The sequence below is a fragment of the Pezoporus occidentalis genome, unplaced genomic scaffold (genome assembly GCF_034315485.1).
Source record: "Pezoporus occidentalis ecotype Australia unplaced genomic scaffold, CSIRO_AGI_Poc_V1 ctg76, whole genome shotgun sequence".
NCBI classification, from domain to species: Eukaryota; Metazoa; Chordata; class Aves; order Psittaciformes; family Psittacidae; genus Pezoporus; species Pezoporus occidentalis.
Window position 1 is genome coordinate 378,191 of NW_026916115.1, and position 19,337 is coordinate 397,527.

A 19,337-nucleotide genomic window follows, 5' to 3' on the forward strand; every position below is an offset into this window, starting at 1 on the left:
CAAGCTAGTAGCACTTACTAGATAATAAAGTGATCTTTTGGAAACATAATAACATAATTCCGGGGTGATCTTTTGGAAACATAACAGTGGGACTTGCTCAGTGCAATCAAGTACTTAAAGTATGTGTGTTTGTTCCCACGATGATCTATGCAACTCATAAATAATCTTTTAGAACCATAAGTGTATTTATTCTGTAGAGTGGAGGGAGCTGTCTCTGAGTTAGTACCAACAGTGGTGCTGCATCTTCACTAACTGCACTCAATGGTAGGATAACAGTTTTCATATAGAACCTTTCTTCATCTGAATAAATAACTAAAAACACTTGAAGCATTTAGCTAGTTACCCGAGTTCTTGAGTGTCCCACCAGTACATACGGTCATTGTAGCTGTTACAGAATTTATACAGAGAAAGACTCTTCTTTTTCAACTTAGACTTGAAAGAAGAAATAGTTCCTGTCCAGATTCTTCACTTTTCCCTTTTAAAAGTTCAAGCTGGTTTTGTGTGTGTTGGTTTTTGGTCAGCCACTGCTTTCCTTATTTTTAATTTTATGTGGTGGATTTCCCAAGTGTTTGCTTCATTTCAGGAAATGGTTTGAAAACACTAATGAAGCGGGCTTTGAAATTTAAGGATCCATTGTTAATGAAGATGATCAGGAATATTTCACAACATGATGGACCAACTAAAAGCCTGTTCATTGTAAGTACTATCTGTTACCTAATATGATCTCTGATTCTTCCTACTAGAAAAGACTGGCTGTGGACAGCTGCTGTGCTTTGTCTTTACATGGTGTCCAGATTAACTTTTCTTGGCTACCTCAGGTTGTTTTGTTTTATAAGACTACCTCATTTGGTAAGACAGGGTTTGAATCCTCACTACAGGGAAAAGAAATCTGAAGCTGTATCCAGTAAGTCCCTGTTCCAAAATAAACACACAAAATGAAGCAAATGCCAACAACAAAAGAAAACAGTGCCCCCCCCAACTGCTGGGGTGCATGGCATAATAATTAACAGTTAGCAATTTCTTCTGTTATTGCTAGAGGGCAAAATAAAGTGTGGGGTTTGTTTCTCCCTCCCCCCCACCCCGTATCCAGTGTTTTATATAAGTGGATATTTTAAAATTTTGAATACTTGCTATTCAGTTAACCATGTAAAGCTGCCCTTTCAAAAGGGAGGGAAGGGAAATATAACATCTTAATTGTGGAAATTTTATATGCACTGTTAAAATGTGGATTGAATTTCAATTTGTCTTAAAGCAGTATAGAATTAGGAAGTAGAATCCGTGATTCCCCTGTTCATGTCCCCAGAATATCTCGTAGTTATTTCTTAAAATCTATAGGAAGAGGACTCTTACTGTCACTAATGCGGTATGGTGTTCACTGTTGTCTTTCCCTTATTTTCTAACTGCTTTCTCAAGCCATGTGTGTAATAGCTACTTTTGGAACATCTGAACAAATGATCTACATTTTTTTAAAAGTGAAAGGATGGAGCACAAGTATGCTGAAATGTTTTCTTGGATTATTCTTCAACTGAAATTGAAAGTGCCTTATTAGCCTTCATTTAAGGAGAAAAGTCTTTTGAGAACTAGTTTTGATTTGGCCAAGTTGTGAGTTCTTCAGAACCCCGGATTATTCTCTAGTTATGTTTGTTGTTATATTTTCTCTAGGATTATGTTGGTGATTTAGCAGCTCAGATATCAAATGATGAAGAGGAGGAATTTGTGATTGAATGTCTGGGGACACTTGCAAATTTGACCTTACCAGATCTTGACTGGGAACTTGTGCTGAAAGAGTACAAACTGGTTCCATACCTCAAGGATAAACTAAAACCAGGTCTGTACAAAGTTCTGTTGCTCTTTCAAAGTAGAGTCTTTCGAAGAATTCTTGAAGTGCTGTTGCACTTAAGTTTGGGGAAACTTAACATAGAAGAACAGAATCATATCTAGAGAGAAATATACAACTGCCACAAGATTAAGGATTTCTGAGAGATAATACTTTCTGCATTCTGACATAGCAGGTTCTGCAGAAGATGACCTTGTTTTAGAAGTCGTGATAATGATTGGAACAGTTTCTATGGATGACTCCTGTGCTGCTTTGCTGGCTAAATCTGGAATCATCCCTGCACTAATTGAGCTTCTAAATGGTATGTTTGCCATGTTTGACTTTGGTTTTGTTTTTCAGATAAGTTAGTTGATGTAGTCATGATGTAACTGAATGGACATTCATTTTCTCTTGCAAGGCAGGAGTAGGTGTTTTATATATGAAAGGCAGAGCAATTACTTGGTTACTGGTAGAGAGATAGGGACTACTAGCAGTCTGATAGATTTGACTTTTTCCTATGCCTCCATTACTCTGTGGTCCTTCTCCTTGACTGGAGCAGGAGAGAAAATGTTCATTTTGTGTTGTTGGGAGATGAAATCTCTTGCATACCACTGAGTTGTCTAGCTGACATGTAAGAGCTGGGTGTTCTCTAAGCCTCACAAGCCTCTAGTTGTAAGATCTGAAACTGTGCTTTTTGTTTTGTTTTTGTTCCCTTGCAGCTCAGCAGGAAGATGATGAGTTTGTCTGTCAGATCATCTATGTATTTTATCAGATGGTCTTTCACCAAGCCACCAGAGATGTCATTATCAAGGAAACACGTATCTTTTTAAAGATTAAATATCTAGAATTGCAGCAATTAATTTGCCATCACTTGCTGTTTGACCTATATTTATCTTGCATAAACCTCCTGATCTCAGAGCTCTCTTTGTAAATGGTTTAGGCAGCCTAGGCATGTTAGAGGGACTGCAAGATTAATAAGAAAGATTAAAAGTTAGTTTGCTTTGAAACAGGAAAGGAAGTAGGAGGAGGATCACTGGACCAGGTGACCCATTAATTCTTATGAAAACTGAATTACTGCGTTAATTTGTTTTACAAATCATAGTTCATAGAAGAACCTACATAGAGCATAAACAAACCAACCTCTTGCACTGCACCATTAAACATATATGGTGTGTAGTCTGAAGTTATGTGCATTAAAATAATAGCATTCTTTCTTGTATCAATCTAGACAACAAAAATAATGCTTGCCTTGTATTTTTTTTGTCCACCTGATTGTTCTTTGAATTTTGTTTGATGTAAGTCTTCCCTCTTCTTCCCACTATGGAGACTTTGATTCCTGTTCCTGACTTTCCTCTGTCTCTTCTTTTTGCACATTTCTGTTGATGACTGAATCTGTTCTTGAGTTTCATTATGTGGTGAATCTGTTCAATTTTTGGTTTTGTACGGTACTTACAACTCTTATTTAGGCTTTACTGCTTATTGTCATTATTGTTTGCATAATAGATTATCTTCAATATTTTTGAAACAAATACATTGGAAGCCTTTTTTAAAACCAGAAATGCCCGCGGGTTACAAAGGTAACAGATAAAAGATTAAACCATTCTACAGAATCTGAACCTTATGAAATAACACATGGGGTACATGGATTTCCAGTAACAGACCAGAATTTTCTTTGAAGGGGCATGTAATTTCTTTCCAGCAATTCTGAAGAATATTTGGGTACTTTAAAATGTGATTTCAACAAAATAAAAAGTGACTGGGGGAAGGCTGCTGACCCGTGTGATGTGATGGAAAATTCCTGACTATGGTTCTTAATGAAATTTGCAGTTGGAAGAACACAGGGCTGTGGAGAAAAAAAAACAAACCACAACCCCCCCCCCCCAAAACAAACAACACAGACACAGACACACACACACAAAAAAAAGAAACTCAAAAAAATAACCAAACAAAACCCAAACCAAAAGCTCTTATCCTTAACAGTTTCTTTCCAGAGGCTCCAGCATATCTCATTGACCTGATGCATGACAAAAATGCCGAGATCCGCAAAGTCTGTGACAACACTCTAGATATTATAGCGGTAGGTCTAATTTTTATTTTTGTATCATCTGTCCTTCAAGAACCTCTTTACATGAGATAATTCTAAAATAACTTGCAAATTGGAGATATTTTTCATGCACAACTTTTTAATCACATAGTTAATAGATCATTTTCATGGGACAATGACAATCATTAATCTAGGTTTGTACCAGATTTCTGAAGAGTTGTATATATACCAGTTAGCTTTACACTACAGACACTTTTAAGAGAGTGCTTTTGTGCTTAAATAATCACATTACACAAGTATGTCAAGCTTTGTTTCTCAGTTCTCCAGACAAATGGCTCTTGTTACCCAACAGCTTTTACTCAGCTTTCCTACATCACTTGATGCCAGTTTTTGTTTCAGAAAGAAAATGCAGTCAGCGATCCTGAACCTGGCTGTTTGCTGCTGGGGGAACAGTCAGTATAGTGCTGAACTTTTTAATAGCATCTTCAGCTCTTGGATAGGCTTCTTTTAGGTGCATGACTTAGTTTGTCAAAACACAAAGAAATTTCAACATTTTGCAATGTCTTAGGGTTATAGACTGTACATAATGTTGGATGTAGAGTAGCTGTCACAAAATTAAGTCTTGCAGCCAAAGGAACTTCATGATGAGTCAAGGGTGGTGTCTTTGACTACCTTAATGCTTTTCCTGTCACCTCTTCAGTTGAATTACACATGTTGCATCTTGTTCTGTGGAAAGTTTTATATAGTATAAGACCTAATTTAGGCTATTTTGTTGTCTTCTGTTACACTCATTAGTAATGCCTTCTAATTTAATATTCATCTAAAAAAAGAAGTAAAATGACACAACATTTTCTGTGTTGAAATTCTTTTTATCTGGCTCTAGTTTTTGCTTCATAGAGGTACTGAGTGGAAATCCTGATCCACCTAGTTAGTGGCAGAGTTGCTACTGACGTTCTTTAAGGGTAAAATTTTGAGTAAGATGGATATGCAGGTAGTACTTACGTGTGGTGGGCATTATGTTCAGTTACCGAGATCAATTATTTCCAGAGACATCTCCAGTGGAAACAGTTCTAATACTTCTATCTTCTGGGTGAGGCCAGACCATCAGGGTGCTTTCAAGGCTTATTTTATCTTGGGGCCAGTGCAATTTTCAAGTGCCTCAGTTGTTGATTTGTTCATGTTGGGGAGCTTTACAGTGTGGTGCATAGTAGTATCTAGATACTGAAAAATGTTAGCAAAATTATTAAGCAACATTAATTTTATAGAATCTAGAAAAATAAGATATAGCTTCGTATTCAATATTAACATCTGAGTAAAATGGGCTTTCTTTTACTTCTTAAGAAGAGGTAATCTTTATGCTAGCTGCGAGTAAATGAGGGGGGCTATTATAATGGATGGGTAGGGCTTCTCTATTTGCAGGAAGCACTGGACAGGACTTCTAGGGCCTTGAGGAAGAATACAGGGAAGAAATTATGTGGTACTGCTGTTACCGAGGGTAAGGGAGAATATAGCAAGCACATACTCAAAGTAGTTTGTGTGGAGTAAGTTGTTATTTTTCTCTGGTTGTGGATCAGTGAGTACCATGCTTAGAATGGTGTTCGCTGGTAAGTTAAGAGTTCCCTTTCTAAGAAGGTCTTTTTAGCTTTATTATCTAGCTGCTGAGTTATAGGTTGCAAAAGTGATAACTAACACCGTGCCCTGTTGGGAATGGGAAGCACAAATACACCCTCTTTTCTGGAAGAAAGAGAATGCTGCTAACTGATTGCTTTCTTGTTAATGTTGTAAGCTGGCTGCGCTGTCTCCCACTACCAAAAATCACAGGCCAAAAAGGCATCACATTCTAGATGGTGGCAGGAGAAAATTTGAAACAGTAATTTATCAGAATGTCAAATCTTTATAGGTGTTTTGCCATTCAGCTCAGAGGTGGAGCAGCCTGTAAAAACTCTGAGGTATTTAGCTGTGTAGCAATTTTTACACAAACAGTGCATTCTGAGTTGTCTGAGCAGACATGTTCTTTAAGAATGCTGAAACTTCTTATCTGTGCTAAACCCACAACAAGAAAAAAACGAAGTTTTCAGTCTTGTTGTTCCATACATGCTGACAGGATTAGTTCCTCTGATGATGGAAATCAGAAACTAAATGTTGGAGAATAGAGGTTTGAAAGTAACATCTTCTCAGGGAGGCAAATGCTTCTTTCAGTCATCAATAAGCTCTATATACTGTGATTGAAGTAATGCTGAAGAAAATCAGATGCCTTATAAGCCTTAGGGGAGATATGCTTTCTGTAGTAAAGTAATTGTCACAGAAATTATGGAAATGTTACACTAGTGATGATTTGTTTAATATAGCTTGGCTGGACTCTGCCGTTGATGAACTGAAACAGATGTGCTGCTTTAACATAGTACGTACTGGGGAGTCACAGTTTTGCACTGGTAGAGTCAAGATATCCCTTTTGTCGAAAAGAAAGTCTGCGTTGATAATTTAGAAATACTTCAGTCTTGTGTCATGTGCTGAGTATTGACACCAAGCAGCTAGTTTGGTGTACTTGCACAGCTAAAGCAGGGCAGGTCTCGAGGCTCTGCTGACAGCCTGGAATCAACAGCTGCTATAGGAGTCTTGAGCAAATGAAGTTCCCTTTTCCTCTGCCTCAGAAGCCTGGATGCCTGCAACTCCAACCTTGTGGAAAGAAGTGTCAGCTTACTTGAGATGGTTTTACTCTGTTCGCCTCGGACAACGTTATTGAGAGCTCACAGGGCTGTTAATCTCTCAGTTTTCTCATTCTTTTTCTGCCCCTAGCTCAGCCTTATTGCAGTTAAATTATTTCCCTCATTTATTCAAATGATATTTAATTAACCATAACCAGATTCTTGGACTGTGTAGTCTCAACCTTTCCCTTCCATCGTTTCCCCTCATTTTCCTATTCAGTGTTTTTATGCATTGAATCCAGATCTGCTTGTTTCTTTTATGATCAAGAATGGATCATTATACTTCCTGCAGAAGTAAACCATCTTATAGATAGCTACAGCATTATCCATGTGATTGAGGAAGGACTTCATGCCTAAAGTGTTTTTTCCAGCTCTTATTCTTTGCCCCAGGTATTTGTAATGAATCCCAAATAATGTTTGCCTCATATGCAGAACTGTATTAATGAACAGTTTGCATCTTTCCCTATTAGCTAAATGCCCTGACACAAATCCTTCATACTGGGAATGCTGGAATGTCGCATAAGAGGCCAGAATGTGCTGTGAACTCTCAGTACTCTGGGATTTAGGGTCAGCTGTGCAAGATGTTGGCCAGCTCTCTTAGAATTAAGAAAGACCACAGGGATTTGGTGTGTGCTTTATTTGAATAGGCAGCATACTCTTAAAATAGATAACCTTTGACTCCAGCTTGGTGTCCTCTTCCCATGAAGAGTGCTGTAATCACTCCAGGAAAACAGATTCTCCCTTCACTTCTCAAGGCTCTCCCATTTGGTAGTGTCTCTTGTTCCCCTGTTATCCCCTAACAATCATGAATACAGAGATGTGAGCAGAATAGCAGCTAGGGTGTGGGCCTGCATCCTGAACTGCAGATGTATGTTTTCACTGATCAGCTTCTGCATTGTTAAATTTGCAATCAGTTTACTTTGGTGCTGGTAGCTTTTTGTGGCAAAGAGCACGCACCCAGCAGGAAAGGCTGTACCCGCATGAGAAGAATAACCACACTGGAGGAAGCATTAGACCGGGCAGGCTTTTCCTAATAGGGTTATGAGAAGACAAAACCGATCTTGGACAGATTTCCTTCTAGCATTGGTGCTTGCTCTTTGGAGTTGTAAGAGTAGGAAGGTGAGCTAAACCACTGATCTCTGTTAACTTTCACAACAACTTGCCAATGAGATAGATACCATGTGCTCCTGCAAAGAAAAAAAAAAAGGTTTCTCTATTCTGTTGTTGACAATATAGGAACCCTGTGGATGGCATGCATGTTAGGCAGGCACCTAAATTTAGGGGCCATGTTTACTCTTTTTTTCTGCCTTACTTAAGTTTCATATCACAGGTTTCTGTTTGCTTCCCATCATAATACACTTAGTATGAACTTGATTGTGAAGAAGTGACTCTGGATTGCACAGGTGTTAGAAGTTTTTTTTGGTCTCTGAATGAATTGCCCCCTGGTGGTGCTTACACTAAGGTAGGTGTTGTATACACCTGCAGAAGGTGATCCATAACATATGTTTCTCTCCTTGGTTTATAGAGGCATATAGTTCAAATGGCATGCCTCCCTTTTGGATAGCCAGACAAGATAAATCTTTCTTAATAAATTTTTAATTTAACCTTTCATGTAAATTGTATGTTTTAGGGATGGCTAAATAATGAAGAATGTAACACATAACCAAGTACAGCCTTGAACACAATGAACATTCTCTTTACTGTATAGCAGCTTTAGTTTAGTATGAGGAATCACATCAAATGAACCCTATTACAGACCCAATTAAAGGGCAACCACATTAAAGTGAAAAGGAAAATCTGTTTTTCATCAGCTGTGAGAGAACACAAAGCAGATCTGTGTAGCTCTATGTTATCCTATAGTGTGTTAATCAGATACAAGGTGTGACGGAAGCCAGTGACAAAGGGGACCCCTGATAGGGAACAGACATGCTCTGATAATAGGCCAGTTAACGCTTCATAATATTTCAATGGTTCAGTAGTAAACAAAGTTGGAAGCAGAACTTCAAAAAGGATGGCACATTCCTCGCGAAGTCGGACCATACATCTTCTATGACATTTTTGGATTTATGGAAACCGAATGTTAAAAACAGTGATGTCAGGGAGCTCCAAAGAGAATAAAATCAACCTTCAAGATTCCTCCTTTTATGTTTCTGAACATGCAGTGTTGGGGGGAACATGGGGTTAGAGAATAGGCACATTCCTTTTATCACCTTCTTGTTGCCCCAAACACTGCTTTTTTAGTAGCTCAACATCTAAAAGGACTGAAGAGCACAAAGCTATGTTTGTATCTCTGTGATATTTAGTTTTCTGTTTTAATTTGCAGTAATTCCATAACAAAAAAGGTGTCCTTCATATGTTTAAAATAAACAAACCACTTTTAATAGCTCAAAATATAATTACTGGAAGACTTGCTGTGTTTTACGGAATTGTTTTGCTCTAAACTGCTTTAATTTGGCTTCTTTGTACATTTGGATGTGTTCCTGCATTTACAGCTTTTCTTCCATTCTGATGTTATTCCATTAATCATTTATCCAGTGGTGTTTCTCCACATTTCTGTGGAAAATGTACAGATGTATTCCTGATCTAGCAGTACTGAAATGAACTTGTTTGTGCTGAGGTTATATAAGTTGTTCTAGATGATTGCAAATCATCCTTTTCTAGGATTGCTGCCAGAATGAAACTATTGGCAAAACTGATCACTGATCTGATTCTGGTGCTGTCGCTTCTTTTTTCTTGTTACTTATTCATAATGAAATGCAAGGTACAAAGTAACCACTGCTTGACAGGTAACTTGTGATTTTTAAGTAACCTGCAGATATGTTCAGTCTTACAGCTGCTAATTTACCATTCGGTCAATAAGCCTATTTTCCAAAATTTAGATGAATGATTGAGGTAAAATACCTGGGAGTTTTAAGCCTCTTAATATAGGATGGGAAATGTAGAATACACAAATATTCTGCCCTGTTGTCACTGTCTGAAGAAAAACTCAGCATCTGAGAAATTTTAACTGTTTTTTTAACTTTTTTTTGGGGGGGGGAGTGGTTGTTCTTTTTTTTTTTTTTTTTTCCCCTCTTTTTTTATTTATGATGGTACGGAGAGAGTTGATATATATTTGTGACAGACATTCAGCATGTTCAGACAGTGGAGTAGGGTGGAACAATGATGTTGGGCAAGCAGGATTCATTTTGGTTGAAACTTTGGGAAGATCAGCATGTTTTCAAAGTGCATTCATGGTTTATATGAATTAGGTAAATTAGCTGATGGCTTTTTGAGAACTTTTAAAGGTAAACAGGATTCAGCTTTCCCACAGATTAGTGTAATTTGCTGTTTGTTAAATTTGTGTATTTCCCCCCACTTCTTTACAACCGTGATTTCTGGGAAGAGTTTTCTTAAGACTGCAGTATGATTTCTGGCAATTACAAGGTATTTCTCTAAAGGTTGTAAGTAATTCACAGCTGCTGGAGGCTGACATAATAGCCAACAGTTTAGCTCTGGCAGATGCAGCAAAGGAGATGCTTCCAAGATGCTAGTCAGATGTCATCATTGAAAGTCATGGGTTGTTTTTATGGGTCATTTTATAAATTTCAGTGATGAGCTTGCTTTTTCCAGGGCAACTCTTGTTTTGCACTATTGCTTCTAGCCTTTCCTTTTAATCAAGAGTGAAAGTGGGGAAGGAAAGATCAAGAGGCAGAAATAGCATGAGATGTTCTTTTACCAAACAGTATAAGGCATAGGGGTGTGTGTGATGTTTTGGGAGTTTTGTTTGTTTTTCTGTCTCTCCCTAAGGCTGCTGCATTACTGACAGAAATCTGGAATTTTAGTTGAGCTCACTAGGCAGTGCAAATATCTATGGATCCCACAGGTGATACTTGCTCTTTGTATGGAAGTTATGCAGAAGGGCAGGTTTTTGGACAGGACTGCTTGCATGCCAGGATGGTGCAGAGGGGAGTTAGAAGGGTCTAGTAATTGGTGTGGATCAGAGGTGTCATTGGAGAAATTTAGAACAATGCTGCAGACTGAGAAGAGCCCCACATCTACGGGTATTTGCATGGATGTCCCAGCAAAAGGGAGTTTACATTCTGCTGTAAGCCAAGAGGAACAAACTTGCTATTTCCTCAAATAAAACAGTTTTAAAACCTACTACCATAAGATAAAGGTTTGTGGTTGCATGGCATGACTTGACATCCCATGAAATTTTGGATGCTCTAGATACTCATTAGGAATGTCAGAGCACCTTCTGCCAGAATGACAGGGCCAGCTGGTTATTGTGTTGTCAGCCAGTCAGAAGGGTGGAAAATGCACAAGGTAGAGAGTGTCTTACCTGTGCCAGGCTAGAAGCAGTAAAGACAAGGTAGGTTGAATACTAAGTCAGTTTAAAAACTCAAGTTCAGTCTGTAGGGGTTTTGGAAGTTTAACCTGAGCTGCTTAGCCTAGTTATTCTGTCTTCCCTGCTATTTTTTGACTTCCAGTAATAGACACATCTACTTTTGCATGTCTAGCTGGAGCTGTTCAAGAAATTACCACTTCCTAAGCCAGGGCATTGTCGCTAATTGTGTGAATGTTTTTCATCCCCTTCAGGGCTAAATAAAACAGATTTTAAAAACTTTAAACTATTCCAGCTATATCTCCAGGGAAAGTCTGTCTAGATCAGGTATTAATCAATGTGAGAGTTAAATGGTTTTCAGTTTTTCTCTCCTTTGTAGTTTAGCTGTAAGACAGCAAAGTGAGACCTGTTTCACAAGAACATTTCTTCCTACAATTAGAAACTCTGTGGTTATGAACCTTGTTCCTGTTCACAATCCTTTGATTAAAAAATTACTACTCATGGTGCATTATTTGTGAATCTTCCCAAATTAATTCCATCTGCAGATTTCATGTTGATGAGTTTCCTATCGTTAGCTGTGGCCTATTTTTCCAGTAATATTGAGAAACTTAGTATTATCCACAGTTTTGTGTTCCCTCAGTGGTAATCAACAGCCCACATAGTCTGGTCTGTTTTAGAAGAGTCTTCTAAACAGCTGATTGCAGTGTCCAGAGGCTATGTCCCTTCCTTATGGTGCCTCTCTATATTGAATATCACATCGCTTGAGTGCAGTTAGGCTGTAATCCAGATTGAAATTTCATGCCTATGTTTTGTTTCCATAGTGGTTGGATCCTGTGTCCTGTTGTCCTCAGCTTTCTGGGGAAGCTGCTTTCAGATTTTAGTGTTGTATCTTGGGTTCCTACATCCTCTTTATTACAAATGTTGTGCACCATTTTTGTATTTAATATTAATTATAAAAATCCATTATAAAATTTGACAAGAAGTTAAAAATTAATTCCCGTCTTACTGGACCTCATGAAACAAGATACAAAGTCATGGGTTTTATCAGAACTCTTGTTGTATTTTCTAGCAACTGGTTGTCCTAATGAACGTTCCCCTAATGAGGTATTTTGCCAGTGTTAGTAATTAAGTACTAAAAAATTGAAAATTGGCAGTAATTGGCTCTTCTTGATAGACCAAATGACGAGACTGTGATGATGGAGCTTCCCTGCTCAAAGTAGGATATTTTTTCTGGATGGTGTAAAGTTACAAACCAAGAAGGGAAGATTGTACTGCTGGGTGTACAAAACCAGGATAATGCCTAGTGCTTGCAAAATCATTCTCTTTTTTTCGCTAAAAGAGCTCTGCAAACTGAATAGAGGATTTAAGTCACTGAGCCCTGAAACTGACATCTTTTACTGACATTAAATTCTGCTGCTATTTCCCATTAAATCAAACAGATTTGTCTGTCCCCCATCTAAAATACTGTGTGGTGATTTTTAACAGGAATATGATGAGGAATGGGCTAAAAAAATACAGAGCGAGAAATTTCGATGGCACAACTCTCAGTGGCTGGAGATGGTGGAGAGTCGGCAGATGGATGACAGTGAGCAATATCTGTATGGTGATGATCGTATTGAGCCCTACATCCATGAAGGGGATATTCTGGAAAGACCTGACCTCTACTACAATGCAGGTAAGGCTGCATATATTAGTATTCAGGACTGGGATTGCTACTTCTGTGGAACAGGAGCTTGATCTGGGGCTGTGGGGAGAATTTGCTGACTCAAACCAGTTGGACAGTTGCCTGCCTGTGTCACTGGGAGGAGCACTGATGCACACTAGCCAGAGATGGACGTGGCCTTGTTAGGATGTTAATGATGGATTGAGTACTGTATATCTGTCATCTTATGAAGTGCTACAGGTCTTCAGAAATATGAGTAGACCTGTCTGAGAGGTAATGGACTGTGATGACTGATCTGAATAAAGGTGGCCCAGCCTTGTTCTTCACACCTATTTCTTGTGTGCATAGCTTCTTTGCTTTGCAAACGCAAACCTTTTTTTCATCCCTGTTAAATTCACAGCTATGGGATTCGATGCTGAAATTTGTTTTGCCTTTTGTACTAGTCCTGTGATGGATTTTTGTGTTGCAGATCTTGATGAAAGACTTAGGCTGAGCTACATCAAACCTGTAGATTCCTTAGCAGAGGCAATCATTGTGTGACTTTCAGCTAACCTGTTTGTGTGATTTTTGCTGTCTTTTATAGGGAGGGAAGTGTGTGAATCTCTTCTGTAAATACTTTTATTTTTCAGTTCTTCATATGAAAATGTCTTATTACTTGATAATTTGAAGACGTTTGTTTAAAAAAAATAAATAAATTCTTAAGGGTAGTCATGTTCTTACTTGAGATGAACCCAAACACATGCACAGTAGCTCATAATGACACAGTTGTGGGAGATCTGAAGTGGAATCTCTCTCTTTCTGTAAAGATTTTATAGTTACTAAGAAAATAGAAATTGCCATACTGGATTAAGACAGTGATGTGTCTAGTCCAATATTGCCAACTGTTTCAGAAGAAGGTTCAAAAAGTTCTGCTGGAGACAGTCATGAAATAATTTGCCCACCGGATAAATATCTTCATAACTTTTCATAACTCAGAGTTGGCTTTGCTCTCAGATTTGTGGTTATATCCTTTTCAAAGTCCTGGATGACTGTGTGCTCATGGATTTATTTTTTATTTAATTGCTGGTTTGAGTCTGTGGGGTTTTTTATTTTCCATATAAGTGTCCAGTCCTTTGCTATGATGCATGAGTCACAGAACTCTCTCACTCTACGATGAATTTGCAGGAATAGTAATAACAAAAACAAAACCACTAAACCCCATAAGCTTTCTTTGCAGTTGCTGTGAGAAAATAGTTGTGCAAGATCTCAGAACTGTTTAAAAAATTATTCTCAAAGAGTACCAGATTTTAAGGATTTTTTTTTTTTCTTCTTCTACTTTTGATTATGTATGCAGCCAAAGCAACCTGGCCTTTTAGTGGTGTGTTTTTACTTTTTGAATCCTGTAGCTTTATCTTGCTCTACTAGACCTACAAGGTTACCAGTGTGAGCCATGTGTTATACAGTACTTTTATTACATCAAGTCTGCTTTGGGCTTCCAAAGTTAAATATGTGCAGCATGCCTGTTGTAGTCTCCCCTTTACAGGTATTAATAATAAACTTTTGCTTATTTCATAGGGCCATTTCTCTTCCCAAGAGTGTGAGCTAAACAGAGTGGCACCACTAACACTGAATTTCCTGGCTTTTAATCATTTATGTTACAAGTTTAACATTATCCGAACAAAGATTTTCCTACTGGAATTGATATTTGACTGAGAAGGAGAGGCAGATTTCCAATGATATGTTCTGTTGATGTTTGAAAAGTGCTTTTGTTTTTAAAGGTGTAAGAGTAGATGGTTATATTAAAAATACAGATTCACTTCTTGGGTTCCTTCCAACAAGTGCCAGCAATGGTGTGCTTCTTAAGTCTGCTAGATTTATACTTTTGAGACATAATACTCTTTTGAAAAGGCTGCAGATTATTGTACCAATTGGAGTAGGCATTTGGGTGTCTGAAGGACAGAGCATGACTTAGTCAAAAAATAGCGGAAATACAAATCTTTGTGCAGTCAGAAATTAAACACTGTGTTTCAGTTTGATTTTAGAAATGACCTGCACTGATGGTTGATGCTCAGTACAAGTCCTCCCTTAGCCATAAAAGTTCTTGAGTTCACTGATGGATGGCAAGATGATCCTTATTGCCGTGATATGCCAACATCTCTCTTGCACAGTAACTTGAACTTACATGAAAATCTCTGTAGGATCTCTGAAGTCACCTTCATAAGCTCAACGTCTCTCTTGCTCTGAAAGTACATAACCCTAATTTATGTTGAAATGTACATAACAACAGATGTCCTTTAACTGTATAATCATATTATGCAGCTGTTGCTATCCATGTGCTTTCATTTTTCTATAAATTCCTGTGAACTATAACTCTTGAGTGTTATGGTTTGAATGTTAGCAGTCTTGATTGAAGACACTTTAAGTAGTGGTACTTCTAGCCTTAAAGTTAAACTGTAGTGCTTTCTTTATTAATATAAAGATAAATGTTATTTTAAGGTCTCTCTGCTTTCAGATAGGTCGTAACCAAACCTGACTGTTTAAAATACATAGTCGCTTAAATTGATTGGTTTTGATCTGAAGTGCTGCAGGTATATAAGTGCTAATGTTCCCCCTTATTTATTTTCTGTGAAAAATGCAGCATAGGTGGTGAGTAAGGAAAACTTGGCACAAGTGTTCATAATAGCCATTTCAACTTTCTTTCCTCATTTTTGGTCATTTTACATCCATATGATATCACAGGGCACTCATGTCTTGGTGAATATGCTGAAAGACAGTAATGACGGTCTGTGTCAGATTACTTGCTTGTCAAATAATACTCTTCTACGTACTGTATACACATGTATACAATTAGAATATATCCATGTACAGCTATCTTATGCTGCTAAAATGTAGTCTGATCATGGCTAGCGTTTTTCATTTACGATCTGTTGCATTGTATTCAGTCACTTTCCCATGAGGTATTATCTTCTAAATGAATCACTGTAGCACCTCATCAAATGTCTGTTAGAGATCTAGATGTGTCAATTCTATTCCTTTTATCATTTGTCACTGTATTATCTTCAAAAAACATCAGGTAAATTCATAAAGCACTGGGAGATTTGTTTGAATGCCTGAGTTGTCATCTTTAAGCCCTTGTGTCTGTAAGTAACTTTCCACTGCTTCCTGCACAGGCAGTTTTAGTAGTTTCAAAACCACAGAGGTTAAGCTAAGTGGCCTGTGACTCCTTGGATCTTATCTCTCTTTAGAGTGGAAAGGCATTTGTAACTTCCTAGTCATCAGGAATATCTCTCTTTTCTGTTGAACTATTAAAATATCAGTCTGAATGTACCTGTTTCTGCTGTTTTCTGTACTACAAGTCTGGGATTGTTTTCATACAGTTATGGAGACTAACTGATGTAGGGTCAGTTTTGATGAAATAAGTCACTATCTGATTAGTGCCTATTGCTAATTACCAAGTAAGAACTGTGTCCTTAATATTAACAAGAAATGTTTTGTGAATGGTAACAAGAAAGAGTTAAGCTGGGCTCTCATTCAGTTGGGGTCAGTTCACTGTCTTTACTTCAAAGGCACTGTGGATTTACACTGATATAACAGAGGGAAAACGTTAACCCCTGATTTTCTTTCTTCTAAAGCAAGCAGACACTGTGAAGCCTTCAAGGAATACTAGTGGATTTACTGCATCTTCTTATGCTAGTGCTTTAATATACAAGAAGCAAAAACCCACCCTTTAATCTATGTTCATGAGACGATATCATGTGAAAAGACCACCCTTTAGAAGGGGTATTTTTAATTCTAAGAACAGAATAGGCACATCATTAAATAATTAACTGACTTAGTTTTGGAATATCCAGGTTTATTCCCTGCTTTTAACACATAAAATACCATTTAAAAACTCTTCAAAAGCCACATAAAACTCTCACATTCAGAATGGTCAAATGAGTAAATAAATAGGTAGTAACCTGTGTAAAAGTTATTACCAGTGAATAAATAAAGGTGGTGCAGTTGGCAAGGAAGCACCACAGATTACATGGATGAAGGTGAAGCGCATCCCCTCTGGCACCCAAGCACGCAGGAAGATGGGCAATGTAGTTGATAGTTACTATAAAATTTTAAAAGGGAGCAATTTGCAGCCTTGTGCAGTGCAAGTTCTGAGCTTGTCTTTAGAAGACATTAAAATATGGGGAGCGAAAAAAATAGATTTGAAGTTTTTGAAGCTTTTCCTTTTTTTCTTGATTAGTTTTGAGAGGTACAGTGGTAAAGGATAGAGTCTGAGCAAGTAAGACCTTTGCTGCTTTTGTGCTTTTTTGTTGCTGGCCAAGATTAATATTTGACCCTTCTCATTACTTCTTCTCTGGGCTCACTTTCATGATGAGGTAGACAAGTTTGGTCTCAATATAACTTTTACAGGCCTAAGGAAGAAGGGGTAAGAGAGTATTTCTTAAATACATCTTTTCTTCAGAGCAATGGGCTGAGCTACCTGAAGTCCAAGTAAGGTTTCTTGGAATTGAAGTTGCTGTTTTTCAATATTTTTGTTGCTTTAAATTCCTCCAAGAAATATTGCAAGTTGCTAATGAAATCCTAAGACAAGCACAGATTGTATTACCTGCTTGCCCTGAAGTCCTGCTGCTTCATACAGTCACTGTATCTTTCTTGGTTTTATAGATGGCTTAATAGCCCCTGATGGAGCAGTGAGTCCAGATTTCTTCAGTGATTACCATCTTCAGAATGGAGACCTCACTGGGCAGCATCCTTTCTCTAGCAGGTAAATTGATCTTCTTAGAGAATGCATAGAATCTAACAATGGCTATTCAGATTGCTTCACAGGGCTTCATTTGTTTTGCCCTCATAGCAGAGGGAATGGTTTACACCGAAGAAGAAGCTGTCTGAATTACATGCTTCTTTTAGCACGTTAACACACATATTGTAATAGAATCATAAAATCATAGAGTAGCCAAGGTTGGAAAGGACCTTAGCTGTACAATAGAGAAGTAAAACTAGAGCATACAGTTATTTACCTGTTATGGCAATTGCTCAAATACTATTTAGACATTATTATTTGGAAATATCTAACAAGCTTGAGATGCTGATTACCTAGGAGACTAGTTTCCAGCATTGTTAAATCGTTAAAAATAAGCTTTATTTAGCTGCAAAAACTATTTGTGTGGGGTTTGCTTTTTGCTTAGGTTGGGGAGTTTGGTTGGGTTTTTTGTTTGTTTTGGCTTTGTTTTCTTTGGAGGTTGTTTTGTGTGTGTGTGTGCATGTTGGGTTTTGGTGTTTTGTCTGTTTTGGTGTTTTGGGTTTTGTGGAGGTTTTTGCGTTTGTTTGTTGGTTTGGTTCTGGTTTGGGTTTTGGTTTGTTTCTTTGTTTGTTTTTCACTTAACCCAAGTTTTCCCGAGGTATTCTCATTTAGATTATCGAGGGCACTTACTCTGAAAATTTGCTAGATGAGCAGAAGATGTGGACTTGACTTTTGGGAAATGTTTCTCTGAATTCCGCCTTTGATCAATAACCTCTCCTTCTCTGAATGTTAACAAGCTGTTGCAGTTTGTATTTCTAAGTAGACCTCTCCCACAGATTCAAAATAGAGAAGACTTATCTGAAAGAATGGAATCTTCATAGATCCCTGTTGCGTTTAGGAAGTGCCTTTATGGGCACTCAGTATGAAATATTTAAAACACTTTACAGTAGTGGTACAGAATTCACTTCAACAGGATGCTGTCTGGACTTGCCCAGCCACGTGGTTGAAGTTGTTTCTTTCCAAAAGAAGAATGTTATTTTCACCACTTGGAACTTTAGTCATCATTTGTAAAATATGATTAATTCACAGATGTACAGCTGAAGCAAAAAAGATTTTTCTCCTTTATTGTTGCTTCTTGTAGTTGTTAAAGGGCAGTGGATGGTTACACTTGTTTATTTTACCTGTAATGCACCAGAAAGCAGAACATTTGTCAAGGGGTGGAATGGTGATAACATTTTTAACAACAAATTAAAATAACAAAAATGCTCAGATCAGGAAAAAAAAGTAGGACTTGCGAAATAAATACTCTTGGAAAAAGGAAGTGTTTATAATCAGTAAAGATCAAGTTCAGATTAGTGTGTAATCCTTTGCACTGAGCCTATATTTGGGAAGGGAATACTGGAGCTGATAGCTTCCAAATGCACAACCTTTGTTTCAGAGCATCCAGGCATCACCAGGAGAAACTGAGGGAAGTATGAGCTATATGCTACCCTTGGAGTCTTACTATATGACTTACCATTTTAAACTTTAAAATAGACACACAATCCAGGAGATGACAGATTTCTGTATCAACCAGAACACTGTATGGGTATGTGGTCCCAACAGCCTTCATGCCCCCTTGGAGATGGGGGGAAAGGTGTGTAGAGTGAAGCTTGTGGACTCCTTTGTTTCCGATAAACTTAGGTATGGCTCCAGTCAAGATGCTTTTGTTTTGCCAGAAAGCATTCAGCTGGGAAGAAAAGTATCTTGAGTGTCCTTGGGTTAAAGTAGGTCACTGTACCTCAAGTTGCAATCCTTTATCCGGGAGCTACATTAGTAAATAGATTTTTTAATCTGATTGTATTCAACCTAAAATTAGTAGCAAAATACATCTGGTATATACCCAGTTAAATTAAGTATTTGTAGAATTTTCTTGCAGTGTCTCAAGGCATTTTGGAGCTCACCTTGAGAAAGAAAACAGAGAAAATGCAGTTTAGGTAATGACTAACTTGGTAATTGCCTGTTGAAGATAGATAACCTCTGTAAATATTCAGATTTCTCACTAGAATTCTGTTTTCTAGGAAAACTT

General features: G+C 37.8%; 1 protein-coding gene across 2 annotated transcripts in view; it reads left to right on the top strand.

The window, feature by feature from the left end:
- Positions 1–19,337, top strand: part of KIFAP3 (kinesin associated protein 3) — a 69,780-nt gene that overhangs the window by 34,273 nt on the left and 16,170 nt on the right. Inside the window, exons 13-19 of one of the 2 annotated variants that reach the window (XM_062602280.1) lie at positions 584–696; positions 1,663–1,828; positions 2,010–2,138; positions 2,536–2,634; positions 3,808–3,893; positions 12,375–12,564; positions 17,194–17,293. In XM_062602280.1, coding sequence (XP_062458264.1) covers positions 584–696; positions 1,663–1,828; positions 2,010–2,138; positions 2,536–2,634; positions 3,808–3,893; positions 12,375–12,564; positions 17,194–17,293 — 883 coding nt within the window. The remainder of the gene's footprint in view (positions 1–583; positions 697–1,662; positions 1,829–2,009; positions 2,139–2,535; positions 2,635–3,807; positions 3,894–12,374; positions 12,565–17,193; positions 17,294–19,337) is intronic. The other variant, XM_062602279.1, reaches the window with a different exon arrangement.